General features: G+C 42.1%; 1 protein-coding gene across 1 annotated transcript in view; it reads right to left on the bottom strand.

Annotated features, from left to right (window-relative positions):
- Positions 1-17,078, bottom strand: part of PDIA5 (protein disulfide isomerase family A member 5) — a 127,034-nt gene that overhangs the window by 18,317 nt on the left and 91,639 nt on the right. Inside the window, exon 15 of the mRNA XM_067549632.1 lies at positions 2,703-2,773. Within this exon, the coding sequence (XP_067405733.1) occupies positions 2,703-2,773 (71 nt within the window). The remainder of the gene's footprint in view (positions 1-2,702; positions 2,774-17,078) is intronic.

Genomic DNA, 17,078 nt, shown 5'->3' on the forward strand with positions numbered 1-17,078 from the left:
GGCCAGTTTTGAGTCTTCAGAGTCAGCGCCCCATTTTGATAATGGAGGTAACAGTCACACCTCCGAGCGATCTGTTTTCTAGTGGTCTCTCTACAAACTTGGGAGGGCTTTGGCAGTTCACCTTTTCAAATACTTTCTGTGGCCATAAGGCCTGGAAGCATCTTTTCCCTTTTTAAATTAAAAAGTTAAAATTTTCCAGAAGCCAAGGGCAATCGTTATTGAAAAGTCCATGAGTATTTAATAGAAAACGGTAACATCCGAACCATCTGTTAGCACTGAACCTCTCCCTGTGACAGAATCTCATAGGACAACAGTTTAAAAATATAGAAAGGTTAAATATTTTCTATTACATTCTGTATGTTTTTAAGATTAATACCTTTACTCCTTATTTTTTGGAGTAATTTCTACTGTACCTGATTGGTTTAATCCCTATTCAATTCCAATTCAATTCCAAAGGGCCACAATTCAACAAACCATTTGAAGACATGTATTACTTTAAACCCAGGAGTAGTCCTGTTGAAGTTACTGAGGACAGTCACATGCTTAAGTTCTTTGTTGGATCAAGGCCCTATGTCTTTTCCACAAGGGCACCAACAGGTAGCAAGAAAAATCTTGGTAGGCTATGGGTTGTGCATGACTGAAGAGGGTTCCCAAGATGATCAATTCTTAGCACTTTCATAAATCAACAGGGGAAACAAAGCTATTTTTGCTGCATGCCTACCTTTCGGAAGCTGTACCAATCTCAATATTCTCTATTGGTTCTTCCGTTCCACCTCATTACATTTAATGTCACTGAATTTCAGCCTTAAATGCCCTCAACTGAAATAAAGTTGCAGCCATCAATCACTGTCTCCAGGGCTTTGAGTCCTTTCACAGCCGCTTGCAATTGTGAACCAAAACCTTCAGATGTTTGCATCCGGCACAACCACGATACACGCTGAACTGTGATCAGACATTTGTTAATATATCTGGACAACCAAGTCTCACATTGTTTGGTACGTTCACTTCATAACTCCTAGATAGAATGAAATTGCAGGAAGCTTAAGAAAGAAACGCCAGTCTCAGAGCTAGCTCACATTTATAGAGTTCTTGGAAACAAACCAGCAACCACACGGCATCACATTGCAAAGGTTACAGCAGCAGGAGAATTGAGAGCAGTGTACCACTAAAAGCTGCTACATGTTACCTGAGCCCGAAGGCATAAGAGCATTCTAATTCCATCCTTAAGCAAGACAAAAGAGAGATTTGCTTCCCAACAGATCAGCACATCTAGTTCATGTGTTGCCTAAACGCCCTCCATAGAAACTCCTCCCTGCTCGCCCAGCATGTGCGCACACATGCACCCAGAGCTGACTAAGGTCTCTTCAATATCTGTAGAGTCTAAATGGCAAGAGGTTTCAAAGCTAGCCCTTTGTCTCCTGGTAAATCCCGAAAACCATTCCTACGGTTATGGCTAGGTAAAAAAGGAGGCAGGAAGTTCAACAGCAAATACAGATACAGCATTATGGCCCCAATTCAGCAAGGGATTTAAGCATGTCCTCACTTTAAGCAAGAGAGCAAAAGGGACTGGTCATGTGCTTAAATAGCTTGCTGAATCGGAGCCTCTGTTTCTTGTATGGAGAGAAGGTGCTGGGTTGCAAAGACAGAAAAGAAGTAAAGGGAACTAAAAAAGGATACAAGAGATTTTTTTTATAGTATCTTTCCTGCAAACCATATCTTGAAACACTTTACAGATCTGAGAGAGAGGAGAATGAAATGTACTAACGAAGGAGAAACGGTAGGACCTGACAGTACAAGGCTTCACTTACATGAGCCAATGAGGCTACAAGGATCCTCACATGAATGAGGGTTTGATAGATCTGACACACAAATTACAATTTCCAAATTTATGGATTAAGGTGGAATTTTCAACAGTTTGCATGTGATTTACAAAACACCAGACCCATTGAATGCCAATGGGACTTGTGCGCTCAAGAGACATCAATTGGACTTGTGCTTGTAAATCACTTAAGCTCTTTTGATAATCCCATCTACGTTTCTGACCAGAGTCAGGGTATGTCTACACAACAGCCGATACAGTGCACAGCTCTGGCGCTGCAGTTGTGCCGCTGTAGTGCCGTAGTGTAGACAGTCCCTACACTGACAGAAGGGGTGTTTCTGTCGATATAGTTACCTCTATCAGAGGTGGTAGCTGGATTGACGGAAGTATTCTTCTGTCAACCTAGCTGTGTCTACACCAGGGGTTAGACTGACCTAACTATGTCACACTGGGTGCAACATTGTTTTGACTGCCCTGAGTGATGTACCCAGGTCAAATTAAGATTTAAGTCTAGACCAAACCTCAGACACATACAGTCTTGTCATAATTAGCAGGGTGAAGTGTAAGGAAGAGTGGAAAATAAAAGGTTTAAAATAATCTTTATTTCTCTAAAGATTCAAAGAGTTACAGCATGACTTAAGAGAGAAGATTTAAAAGGGAAAAATTAAGGAAAAAAAATCAGAAAGAAGGTTAAAAGTTCAACTCAATCAGTTTGGCCAAAAACATGTATGACCTCTAAGACGCACATGTATTTTAACTGATTAACTCGTTCAACAGCATTTTTCTGCACAAGCCTTATCATTAAATAAACTGGACTGAGCATGTTAAGTGAAAAGGTGGCAGAGGCACTTTAAACATCTCAGAAACTATTAAAAAGGGTTACCTTTCGATCTTCTTTGAAGAGTTCTGCAGCGGTTGTGAAATGGGGGATGGAATTTTTACAGTGTGGACACCCTGTGAGGGATGGGAAGAAACAGGAAAAAAAAAAAAACCATGTAAAATTCATTGCAAAACAGGACATAAGGGCGACACAAAGACAAGCCTGTAGGTAAATTAAGAACTAGCATTTAAAAGAAAAAACATTCTAGGTGAGAGGGTCTCCAACTCTGAGCCAAGGAGCACAGTGGTTTGGGGAGTGATGGCTGAGCACATGGCCTCCCATTCAGGAAAGTTTCCCTGTTTAGGAGACAATTTAAATATTTGCGTCCCATTAAGCATGTGCTTAAATGCTGTCCTGCACAGGGATGGCTTTAAGCTTAAGTGCCTTCCTGAATTGGGTCCATGGTGCAGCGGTCTCCTCCTGATTTCTAGTTGCTTTAAATAGCATTAAAAGACATCTATAAACAAATTAAACATTTTCACATATGTAATGAGTATAGTTGCCACAGGGAGGTTGTGTGTCTGAGAATGGGAGGGCTAGAGATGGAAGCAGTAGTGAATGGGAGGAGAGGTAGTCTGTATGCTTGAGAATTGGAAGGGAGGTGTCCATGAGACAATCACTGTATTAAACATCAAGCCCACACTTTGAAACGTCTAGAGCCACACCCTTGAGGTGGCGATGAAGCGGGTCAGTACACCAGCTTTTCACATCTGGAGGACAGAGCTCCATTTGTGTTACGGTTACAAGACCTCCCTTTTCCATAGCTTCCTTCCATTTGCTCATACAACAAACACGAGGCAATTTGAATGGACAGGCAGCGTCTGCTCAAGAGGGGGATAGTACTGAAGGAAAAAACCTACACACAGAAAGGCTGTGCGTGCATTGGCGAAGCTTTGTGGGGAAGATTGACTAATATATGCCTGTATTATAGCCGTCTCAAACTAGAGGCTAGTTAGTTCCTCACTTACATGGGCAAAAAATTCACTCAGATTCGACAGGACAGCAAACTGGGGAAGGAAGATCTGCCCTTTTCATGAGAGAGCAGCTGCAGATTTTTGGTCTCAATTCAGCGGCTCTGTATATTGTCTATGATTAACCGGAGGTACTCTCAAATACCTGGCCTATCTTAGATAGATCTGTGCAACCCAAAGTAACTAAAATGTCTGCAATGAACTATTCTTCCTAACTTGTGGAGATTGTTCACGAGGGAATTGTCAGAGACCTTCTCTTGTAATTAGACACAAAGGAAACTGGCTCTCTTCCTCCAGCCATGTACTGTTCTAATATAAAGGTAAAAAGCTATCGACAGATAATCAAAGTATTACTGCCTTTGCCTGCAAATAATAAAGAGTAACATGCGGGCAACTGCATGTTCACAGTGCAGCTCAAACTACTCTTACTATCAGTTATCATTGTCAAATATTTGTAAATAGGGGGCACTCTTCCCTTCTTAATCAGTAATGAACAGATGTCCTAGCATGATGTTAAAAGGCACTTTGTTACTGGTGCTGCTGTCTCTTAGATGAGATGTAAAAACAAGGTTCTGGTAGCAAAGTTTTCATGGTCTTTTTCATCAGAGAAGATGGTTACCTCTAACCCCTTGGCAAATTACAGTATCTTTGATTATACTGTTGGCCATTATGCAGACTTCAGTTTGAATTGCACAAAACATCCTTCTTTCAGAGAGGGATTTTCAAGAGCAGGAAGTGACTCGGGAGCACAAGTGCCACTGAAAGTCAGTGAAGTGGTAGGAAGTCAATGGGACTATATTCCTAACTCACCCAGGCATATTTGAAAACCCCACCCTTACTGTCCTCAACTACTCTGCTGTGTTGCTACATTCCATCCTGAAAGACAACTACACTTCAGTGCTCAGTGAAGCAATCTCTGTGCAGACAGAGTACAGTTTGCCGATATTTTGTTAAGGGCTTTGGTGTTGGTCAGGCTGAACAGTACGGGGACAGGGCACTAGACTGGGACTTTGGACTGTTGAGTTCTGTTCCCAGGTCTGTAACCCATCTGATGGGTGACCTTGGACAAGTCATCATCTCTCTGCCCTTGCTTCCCCTCACACCTTTTTGTCTGTTCTGTCTATTTGGGTTGTATGCTCTTCAGTCTTGGCTGGAGCCTCTACGTGCTACTGCAGTACAAATAAGATAATAATAGGAGTTAGGGAAATGCTTAAAGACATTTCAGAAGCAAAACTGCAAGAAATCACACCTACAATTAAAGGAAACCCTCCCGCAAATTACTTCAATAGTAGTTTACACTTTGACAACATTGCTCCACTCAGTCACTCTAGAAGACAAGGGTCCCGCAATAACTTACCCTAAGAAGTGTTTTTGGAGGTCGGGGATGGGGGAAGGTGTTTTGAAGGACTTGAGTTTGATTCTCCAACATAGTTTTCATTAAGTGATCCTTCAGATTGAAAATAAAAAACACCCCAAAACCAAATGCAGCTTGATTTAAAGTCTCCCCCCCCACCAACAGACAAAATAAGCGTCTTTCAGACAGCATGCATGGGATGGATTGTACCACTCTCTGTGCCTGATCCACAGAGGAGGAAATCTCTTAAAAGCTCCCAGCTACAAGCCCCCACTTAAGTGCTGACACACAACTTCCATAGTCAGGATTTAAAACAAGTCATTCTTTTCAAGTAAATCCAACTGAAAGCCAATAAGCAATGAGTGTCCCTTTAGATGCAGAAACATCCACTTCACATTAAAAATGCAGCCTGGTATTTTACAGTGGTCAACAGATGGCAGCTCGGAATACTGAATAGCAGTTTAGCTGATAGCAGGGGATTAATAAAACTGTCAGGCATGTCAACCGTTGCTCAATGGCCCTACCATCCTAGCACATCACCATGACATATGCTGCAGAATAATATCCAATAGAGGGTATAAAGACAGTTATGAGCAAAGATTCATAAATTTTAAGACCACAAGAGACCACTAGATCATCTGGATCATTGCCTGCATTATCAAGGAGATATCTAAGCCTCACATAATCCAAAATCATCAGTGAAGGAGTGTAAGCCTTCCAGTTTTATCCTACTACATCCTACCCACTCTTGGTAGTTGCTTTCATTTCTACACTCCTCCCTTTCTGCTTGCCCTTCCTATCTTTAACACAATGCCCCCACTCACACCTTGCTTACTGGTGTGTATCTTACATTTCACTTCTGATTTTGATCCAGTGTGTTTTCTTTAATGTATTCAGGTCACAAAGCTAAAAAACACCAACATATGGCTTTTGGCATCACTGGGGCATTCTGTAAACTTTAGACATTTACCCATGGAACAGATGTGAATTCTGTGCCAAATTCTGTGCTGAATTCTCAAGGAGTTTCAAGAAGTCATTGAAAAAGATGTGGGAAGGAGCACCTCAGACAGAACAGCAGAACTTCATCTATTACAACTTAAAAAGATTTCCAAATGCAGAAAACTGGATATCACCCAATTCAGTCATTCTATTTAAGGCACACACACAAAAAAGCAGAGGATGACATCTTTCTTTTGACAGAAGGGAAACTCATTCCCACTACTTTTTCACACTTCCCATTACGCTTTTATTTTAAGCATTCACGCTGTCGTGGAGATTTGAATGTAAAAAGAACAAGTGTTCAATTACTGTGGATTAATATATGAAAGTACACAGGCTGCTTAGAAGAGATCTTCCAGATGGGCTGTGATGGAAAGAGATGAAACTTGAGGCAACTTAAGGTGTGGATGAGATGTCAAGAGTGGAAAGGTTCTATCCATCTCTCTGAGGGATTTATAGGGCAGCAATCATGAAAAGATGAGATTTTAATTGCAATGGGAAATGGGATTCAAAGCCCCTTATGTAGCTTTGAAAACCTCAGTTGTAGTATCTAGCTAGACAGAGGTGGCAGCATGGCAGGAACATTTTTGAAACAGAAGACCTGTACCAGGGGAGATGGGCATCTCCTTAATAAGGTTGGCAATAGCAGGGTTTATTATGACAGAGGAGGGTTGTTTACACTGAAAAGTCTGGAAAAAATCAGCAGGGCTAAGGTGCCCTTTAAGGCCGGGCGACAACATCTGTAGGCAGCTTTGACTGCAATGAGGTGCTAAGAGGAAAAGCGTTTGTTAAGAAGAGTTCAATTTCACATGGCAAGGTCAACATGGTCAAGGCAGTAGGGTTTCGTTTTGAAATAGAAATGCCCCATACTGGCAAAAATATATACCAATGATAAGGCTAAAACCCAGAAACGGGGAAACTGGAATGTTTTCCTTAAATGCCCGATAGCTTAAGGCATTTAAAACCAGAATGGACAAATCACTCCACAATGTATTGCAGGGAATAAACTGCATAGGCCACCAGGGGTGGAACTAGATCAAGGATTCTCAACTGGGGGATGGTGACCCCCAGGAGTGTCAGAAACAGATTGGGGGGGGGGGGGGGGGGGCGCAGCGTGACCACCCTGCACTTACTGTTAAATAGGAAGGGGGTCCTGGCTAGATGGGACAGCTGTCCTGGGATGATAACCTAACAGAGAAGTAAGCAATAGAAAAGACCGAGCATCCTATGAAGAGGAGTTTTAGATAATTGAGGTTAAAGATGTAAAGGAATCATTGCAAAAAATGAAAGGGATATTACCAGTTTGTCAGTTTAGATAGGATAGGTCGCCGAGGGTGCTTGGCTAGCATTATACATAAAATGAAATAGAAGCTCTCATTAGTTCTGTTCCCAGCATGTAACATTTCTCAGAATAGATTCTCTCATGGATCATCTTCTCTCCCAACTGCTTAATCCCAACCCTACATGTTCATTGCAGCAAAGTTTTGGTTACATCCTTGAAGGGTATGAGGAGCACAACAGGAAAATTCACTCAGCTGAAGAGCACAGATATAACTGCATTAATTTCCCCTATCAGGAAATTTACTATTACTGAATCTCCACTGCTTGCCCCAGGTCCCACTACTGTTCTAATCTTTCAAGATTATTGTTGTTTGATTTTGACTTCCCAAATGTTTTAGTGTCATTGGCTAATTTGAATATGGCTGAATTCACATATTGGTTTAGTTTTGCCCAGTTTGAGACGCCTTAAAGGGACCTGTGCCCTGGTTGTCAAGAAGGCTCAGATTTTAAAAGGTATTCAGATAGTGCTGCGCTCAGCGTTGCAGCACCTCACTGATTTAGTAGCCTAAATCTCATTTTCAAAAGGGTTTTAGGCACTTAGGAGCCTGTTGATGGGATTTTGGCTCTTAAGTGCCTAAATCCTTTTTGCAAATGAGATTTAGATTACTTAATCAGTCAGGTGCTGCAAGGCTGAGCACAGCAACACCTAAATACCTTTACACCTGTGGGCATATTTGACTAAGGTGCCTAAGTCCCATTTTCAAAGAAGGCTTCAGACTTCTAAAAACCTAAGTCTCTTTCGAAAATGCTAAGTCACTTTAGGCCTTGCCTACCTATAAAAGTCATACTGTTCTAACTCTACTGGTATAGTTAGACTAGTATAACTTCCCTAATGCAGACACAGTTATACCAATATAAGAGTTCCCATAAGAAAAGGAAAACAAGCTATACTGCACCCACAGTAGGAATCGCACCAGTACAACTACGTTGGTCACATCCCAAATCCAATTAGTTCTATTAGTACGAAATCAGTGTGTAGACCAGGTGTTAAGCACTTTTGACAAGTTTACCTTATACCTTTATAGATCTCTCTCTCAATCACACACACACACACACACACAAACACACACACACACACACCCCCCACACTCCCCGAGTAAGGAGCATGATGAGTAATCAAGTAATACATTTATGATACGTGTTTTTTATATACGCACTATTTTACCAGACAGATTACAAATACAACATTACTTCTAAGGTCGTAACCTACTTCAGGATAAAATTTACTATGCAAACTTGAACTAGCATTGTCACATGGGGCTTAGGACACAATGGCATTTGCACTGTCTGAGCTCTTGTCTCTGCACAAAAGAAAAAAGCTTGTCCTTTAGCACCTTCCATCCCAGGATCTCAACAGCTTTAACCAACATTCATTTAATTAAGCCTCAAATTGCTGCTGAGAGATAGGCATCACTATCCCTTTCATAAGATTTAAGGTAAAACTGTGTCAAAAAGAGGTTACATAACTTCCTCATGAAGTTTGGTTCTGTTAGGTACTGAGCACATCTGTGAGGTGCTAAGTGCACTCAACTCTGACCGAAGTCAGTGAGAGCTCAGAGAGTGCGCAGCACTCTGCAGGATCAAGCCCAGTTGCAAAGATAGCACCAAAACCCAGAAGTCATGACTCCCTGTCTGCTGGTCTAAATAATCACCCTCTAAATAAGATGGAGAGAGACTGCCTTCCATTACTGGTTTTAAAACAGCCACACTTCCAAGCAAGTGAAAGAAACACATTAGAATCCATCAAAACAGATGGAGGAGCTGGCAGAGTGTAGAAGACAAGAAGGCTGTTTCCATTTTGAGAATTGAAGTGATTCACGAGAATTAAAAGAAGGCTATTCATTGGCCAATCAAAGAAAGTGAGACGATGTACTATGGTCGCAGAGATAAGCGCTGGAAAAAAAAAAAAATCTAGTGCTTTTACTAACACAATTCATGCGGTCACACAAGTTATTGAAAACACAGACGAATTCAAGAAAGCCACTTGGAGATGTTATTGAAAGGTTAATTTGTTTTTGTTCCACCAGTAAAGCACTGGGAGGGCCTTTTAACACAACATCTAGGACCAAACCTTTCTTTCATAAATCGACCTGACACGCAGCATAACTTCTGGCTTGGGAGCACGATCATTAATAATTGAAAGGAAGAGGTTTGTCCTTTGATTTGAAAAGTTCGTGAGGTTCAGTTAAGTGTCAGGTCAATTAGGCCTTGCCTCATTGCTCTCAACATGGACACGCAACCTATTAACAATTTCACAATGTGGTGGTGTTTGCTAAAATATTCAAGCTCTTGTTTTATCGACTCTTTAAAAAGAGTAAAAAAAAAAGAAATGTTCCTTCTATGGTAATTGGTGATTGAAAGGAAGAGGTGAAAGAAAGTCATCTGTAATTGTACATGAAGCAGGTAGGAGTGTGGGTGAGATACTACTCTACAGATTTTGGGATTCCGGCACTACAATCCCACCTCTGCCATCAACTCATCACGTGCCTTCAGACAAGTCACCACTTCTCTGCCTCAACTACCCAATCTGTATAATGGGGGAACTTACACTTATTCCTCATGGACGCTATCAGGATTAATTCGTTTTTTGCACAGCCTTGGAAGAGCTACGCGAGTGTTAAATATTCCTACTACGCCGAGCGCCCTCTTTCACCAGTCTTAAGGGTGGGATTTTCAAGAAGGCATCCAATTACCACTGAAAGTCAATGGCAGCTGTGTGCCTAACTTCTTGAGATGCCTTTGGATACCCCACCCTAGATCAGTCTGTCTTCATAGTGCAAGCGCAGCTCCTAGCTTGCTGTCATTTGGCAAAGTGACAGTACGCTCTGCAGTGGTTACTGTGCACTCTCTCGGAGTCCTCTCTTGGTTTCCGAAGCCCTATCTAGTTAGAATTCTGTATGGTATGAATTTTGAACAGAATCTCCTACTGGCTGCGGAATATCATTAACCCTTGCAACGCACTTGTTCAAAGAGCGTGCATATTATATGATGAAAGGGCACCCAGGTAACTATGGCTACAGCTCTGCCTACGCATTTACCGTCTGCATACTGTATTTATCTCATTACTTTGTCAAATGCTGGAGATACCTAGAGTGCAAAGGTTCTGCATAAAACCAAGTCCTTTGAAATTGCTGCCTTTAACAGAAATGTGAGGCGCTTTGACAAAAAATATCACAGGCCAGACACCGGTTCCCTGGAATTTGGGGATGAGGGGGAGGGGAAGAAGAGAGGAAGGGGGTGGCTCAGAACTTCTCAGTTGGATCCCCCCCAACAGCAGAAGACAAGTATATGACTTTATTAAGAGTGGACTATCATCACCACGAGAGTAGTTCTGACCCTTGACACATGTAATCCTGCAAAAGGGAAAGATGTATAGTGAGCATCTCTGAACTGTGCTGTTTAGAACAGAAAAGAGTTGAAAGAACAGACACTCAGAACAAAGCTGGGGTTTCACTCACAGAACACCTGGATTTTTCCTGCATTTTGTGTCAGTTCCCAGTGGCATCCGATAAAGCCTTGCTGTCCACAGTTTTATGAAGGTGTATTTTAAACACAGACCTCACCCTGGCCTCTGATTTGGTAGGAACAATTAACTCCCACCACACTTTTACAGCAGAACCTCAAAGATAGGAACACCTCGGGAATGGAGGTTGTTCGTAACTCTGAAATGTTCGTCACTCTGAACAAAGCATTATGGTCCAGTCCCCTGCAGTCCGTGTCTTCCCGCTGAGGCTGGGAGAGATCTCTGCAAAGGTGGCACCTGGCAGCACTGGCCTGGTTGGTAAGCAGCTCCCTGCCCTATTCCCGTTTCTTGCCTTTGGGCTGAACTGGGGGGGCCTGCCCCACACCCTGGGCACTACAAGCTCCAGCCCTCAGCCGCTTCTCCCCACAGCTCGCCCTGCTCTGTGCACTGCCCACCCCGCTCTACAGGCAGCACGTGGCAGGGGGTTGGTGCCAGCCGGCTGCCAGCGCCCCTCCTTCCCCCGCCCCTTGCACTCCCTTGCAGTGGTCGGGACCCAGGAGTGCAGCCACAGGCAGTGATCCTTTAAAACTCCAGAGTGCAGCGTGCAGGCAGCAGCTCCAACTCCGGCTCCCACTCCAGGCCAGGATTTGGCTGCAACAGCAGCAGCTTTCAGCAGCTCTGTCTTTCCTGGGCTTGAGCTTGCAAGCCTGTCCCCCTCCTGAGGGGGCGGGAGGGTATGGAGGGGGAGGAGGGAAGGTACTTCTGCTCTGCATCAGGCTGCCTTAGGCAGGCAGCAGGGGATGACAGCAGTGCCTGTGAACCTCAGCGTCTTTACCTCCTCCTACCTGTAAGTGGCTGCCCCTCACATGGCAAGTGGAGTTGGGGACAGGAAACCCAGATGTGCTGATCTTTAAGATGCAATACAGGCAAAGGAAAGTATTTGCTTCTCTCCCCTCTCTCCCCCCCCCCCCGCTAAATTATGGTCTGACTCAAAATCAGGCCCACTGTAATATTATGGACTCATGAAAAAACGGAAGCTACAGCGTTACCTAATCTGAGCTTGGCCCCAGAAAGTTGAGTGATTTCAAAAGGAGGGCGGTATATTAATCTGAAACCTTCCGTATTCAAAACTGTACCGGCTTTATGTTACAGGTAGCAGTAGTATTTTTTGGGAGGGTGAGAGGAGGAATATTCTGCAACAAATGGCACTTGCTAAATCGTCTGGCATAGCCATTCTCGTAAAATGGGTAATATCCCTCCCAATAAATCATTTGTAACATTTTAAGATTATTAAAGATTTAAAACAGGAATCCTGTTTCAGAGCACAAGAGGGCTTTATGAGTATGAACCTGACTAATTTATCTTCAGGTTTAGTGCCAGAGCTGAATTCCCAGCTTCTTCCGCACATTCCTTCCTCTGCTGTGTTCAGTCCATTAAACTAACTCAACTTCTGAAGTAAGAGTAATGGCTAAACAAGGATTTTAAGAGCAGTTCTCTCCATACTAATTATTACCCACAAACACAAACACCAAGAATGTAACAGTGCCTGTGCCAGCTTGATCACAGAAGTGTCTGTACAGGTCCATCCATTAACAAAACAGACCATTAAGGGTTTCTTGGGACAGCACTATCATCTGCACTATTTACACCAATAAACAGATACCTGACTGACATGAGAGTCAATAGCAAGCTCCCCACTAATGCACTGAGAGAAACTAGGTACAGGCAGAGCTCACAAATCATCAAAACTCTGAAATGCATATTTGAGGAATGGATTTGAAGCATCATCTGAGAGCTCAGATCTAGGTACTGGATATTCTCCTCTCCTCTCAGTCAACAGCCAGTAAAACCTTCATGGAGATACGTTTAACTTTAAAGGGATTCTTTGCTGTCTGCAGCCAGTAATTTTTGATATTTTAAGCCTCATTTACAAACATACATTTTGTTCACATTGTTAGATACAGCCTCCTAATGAAAACCTTTAAGATACACACACACACAAAAGTATATACATAAACCAAAATCCTTCAGGAATCTCTCACACACACACCACTACCCCCCTCCCTCTTTCTGGAGTCACTCTCCTGGATGGTGTCTTTGAGGAGCTAAATACCAGTCCTTTGAGACTGCTTATCTTTTGTGCAATTACAGCATAAACCAACCTCTAACTATTGGGAAGTGAGGAAGCAATGTCTCCTACAGACAAGTTATATCATAAATACCAATTCTGAAAGACCTGGTGCTGGCCACAGTCAGAGAAAGGAAACTGGACTAGAGGGACCACTGATCTTATCCAGTATGGCATTTCCCTATGTGCTTACGGGATACAGAACTTATCACACCATTGTTGCTTTGTTATGCATGTTTGGTTCTAGCTCCCCCACAATAGTTGAATATTTCAGATAATTTTTCACTGTGGCTCCCTCACACAGGGAATCAACTCTCTCTATGTCTACATTGTAACTGATGAGCACAGCCACAAGAGAGACAATTCTATGACTTCCTGATCCGAGGGCTAGTTCTCCTTTGGTACCTGCTCTAAGCTATGCTGGCTTGGCTGTCACACCAACGGGGATCGCCAGAGCACAGTACATGCCGACCAGGGGAAAAAGAAGGGATGGGATAGCAGAGTTCTGGTCTAGCCAGCTCTGGGCCAGCTAAGGATTACTCTGCAATGGACTGAGGACGGAAGATCTTCAATCGTCTTATTAGGGCAGCTTTCTGGCCTGTTTGTGCCACTGGAGAAGCCCAAACGGGTTGGAGTGGGGGCCAGGATCTAGCCGTAAATGTATCTGGCTACAGCAGCTTCTACACACAAATATGTTCCACTCTGGTGCACCAATTTTCTGTTCACCTGTGTAATTCTGTGTATTCGTGGGCATACAGATGAGACGAAACAGGGAAATTTCCTCTTTGGGGGGTCAGAGGGTGGGGGGTTTAACTGGTGCAGGTAATAAGGCAGGAGGCTGATCTTTGTTTCCAGCAAGTCTGTTGTGGAAAATTAACATGTGCCTGTTGCAGATTTCAGTGTCCCATACAACATCAATGAGATGGATATAGAAATATAGGAAATAATTGATCTAATCTATACTAAATAGTGTCCCCATCTATTTCTTACCACTATGCATAAGCATGACTGAGGCATTCCTCACCTAGCTAGTGACAATGCCTCTCTGTCAGGGTACATCTTCATAAGGACCCCACCCAAAACTCTTGAGAGAGAGATTTCACATTCTAATTCATTTCCACCACAGAGAAAAATGCAAGTTTGGGAAAGCTTATGGAGATGAGCAAAAAGGCAAAGAAGAGATGAATGTCCTAGCTATACATGTAGCAGCTGACCAGTGCCAACAAGTTCTATGCAAAATCCTCTCCTAGAAGAATGTAGTTCTGAATAACATTTTTATTCTGGGTCATTTTTGCATAACCTCCATGCGTCAAGCTGCAATAATACTAAGGAATAAACCTCACCAGCAGGCAATAAAAATTTCAGGTTAAATTGAAATTTCTCTGCTGATTAGTAAAGCAAACTGGAAATCAGCTCTCAGCAGTGAAATATCTATTAAAAATGTCCATTCTGTGAACCCTGTTGAGCCCTACAAATTGAAACCATTTGGGAAGTTAATAGTGTTGGCAACGGCCATCCTTACAAGCTACTAAAAGGAACTGTGAACTTTTTTCTTATTATTACCTCTTGTTTCAGTGGGCAGGATATATTTTTTAAAGTTTTTGTCTTGGTAGTTTTAAGAGGAGAAATCAGATTGTTCTGGGAAACACCAAACACTTGCACTAAAACTGACCAATAAAAAAAAATCATAATTAAAACCCTATTTTTAACCTGGTTGATTCCTTCATATGAAAGTCATCTTGGAGGTAGATTTTGACCTTCATAATAATCCACAAAGAAGTTAGTTTCCATGCTAGTTTTTCTCTCTTAAAGAACAATATTGCTGTTTGAAAGAAAAAAAATATGGTTTGGGATTTATTTTTTCCTTTTGGTAACTCTTTCATACTTGCGGAACCCCTTCATAGAAATCCTAACTAGAAGAAAATACCAGAAAGCTACTCTCTGTAATAAATCTTTTGATGCATTCTTGTCTGATTCACTAGAAATTGCACATCAAAATATTCCAAACTGAGATGGAACTTTATTAAATTTGTTTGCCCTTTGTGGCTCTGACAGCTAATCAACAGCTGATTTTTATTGTGCACAGGTTACTATGCAATGGTAGGTGCATGTTAACACTGATAAGTATTGGTATAGCTAACTGCCTGCTGAAAAGGCCTGCAGCCATAACGCCATTTGTCACCACATGGCCTATAGCCATACAGAACCACACTGCTCCAAGCCGGATCCGCTTAGTACCAGTGAAAACCTAGTTACTACAAGCAGCATTGTTTATACAGTGGGTGGGGCTCTTCCACTAAGTTAGTAATAAACCCAGTATAAATTAGAAGTGCTAGAAGTGCTATCTTTTGGATGAAACATAAAACAAAGACCGCTCATACAGCCTGATACAAAGTCCATTGAGGTAAATAGGGGTCTTTCCATTGACTTCAATGGGCTTTGGTACATGTTCAAAGTTATTAAAGATCCTATGGTGCTTTTTGCAAGCACAGCAGCGTTAACCTCTGTATCCTGGCCAAATTCTAAATGGGGAAGTTGTGTGCTGCCCACCTACATTCCCCCTGTAGATTCAGTATTCCTCACTTTCTGTTTTCAACTACTGGGAAGAGTTGCTCTGTGCTGTTACAACACTACCACATTCCCATCCACAGGTGGTTGTGTTTCAGTGAGGCGAAGGGATTCCTACATACATTAAGTGCTTTGGGTTAATGGGTGCCATATAAACGCAAGCAATTATTTTGAAAAGGATAAAAGGTAGAAGTGACTGTGGCCTTTGCCGAAAGGTTTATTTGTCAAACTGAAGGCTTTAGAAAGGTCAGAACATTCAACCTACTGTTTTAGATCCAAAATCTAAAATCATAGGTTCACAGTTCTTACAAAAAAAATTTTTAAAAAAATGACAAGCCCCTTCAGAGGGCACTCATTGAGTGCAGTAACACGCTACGGGACTGCACAGACCTAGGATGTGGCTCTGAATAGAGAAAGAAAATTACCTGATCTAATGAGGCCTGGCAATTTTAGCAGTGCTGCTTCTGCACTAAAATAAGCAAGTTAATGTTAATTGGCAAGCATAAACCCAGAGAAGTCCCATGACTGAGGAAACAGTAGATGAAAGATAATCTATCAAATTTAGCAGAAGGCACATTGTCGGTGTAGAAAAGCAGCCGACTCCATATAGGATGATTTGTACTGTTCTGTTTCTTTAATAATTATCTCACTGCTACCAGAGATTTAAAATATTCATCAGTTCTTTCCTACCATGTCTGATGGCAGGCTTGCTGCATATTAAGTGTGTGCGTGCGTTTCCCACCCCCCACTTACCCACACTAAGCAAAAACAAATCTGACTCTGCTGAAATACTGTACACCATGAATATGGGAAACTGTAATGGAAGTTTGGACACTCTTGACTAGAAGTCATAAAAAGCCCTGTGAGGATATTTAACAAACCTCAATCTATCCTATATGCAGATAGGCTCAAGAAGCACTTTACCCAAAGGTGTGTTGTAAAACTATATCTAAAGAGTAGTCCAGCTGCACGAAAGAGCACTGATTTATGCTGACCCATTAATACACTTAGGTCCTGATTGTGATACCCTTACTCACAGTAAGATTAGTACTGTTGACTTAATTAGGGCTACCTGTAGTGTAAGGTACTATCCAACATGAATATCAGTGAATAAACACATGCTTTCGACCACTGGAGTTGCATATTAATCACTCTCTAAAACATGCCCTTAGTGACTTATGAAGACTAAAAAATTTTACATGCATGCTTTTAAAGTTTTTTTTTTTAAATTAGATTTTGTTAAAATACCCTACAAATAAGCAAATAATTTACACATTCTCTCTCTCTCTCGTGTGTGTGTGTGTGTGTGTGTGTGTGTGTGTGTGTGTGGTGTGTGTGGGGGGGGGGGAGGAGGAGGAGGAGGAAGAGAAAGAAAAAGATCTTTCATCCATGGATGTTGTTCATAATGGAAAGCTAGGGTAAAATAAACTAGCTGGAAAATGCCTGACTTGTACTATTTAATGTATTACTTTGCCTTTAAAATAAATATCATTCTTAATCAATAGGGTTCCATGAATCAGAAATTCCTGGCACAAGGGCAAATTTTAGTCAATGG

The sequence above is a fragment of the Emydura macquarii genome, unplaced genomic scaffold, assembly GCF_026122565.2.
Source record: "Emydura macquarii macquarii isolate MOO-44397 ecotype Brisbane River unplaced genomic scaffold, CSIRO-AGI_Emac_v2 contig_1253, whole genome shotgun sequence".
NCBI lineage: Eukaryota > Metazoa > Chordata > Testudines > Chelidae > Emydura > Emydura macquarii.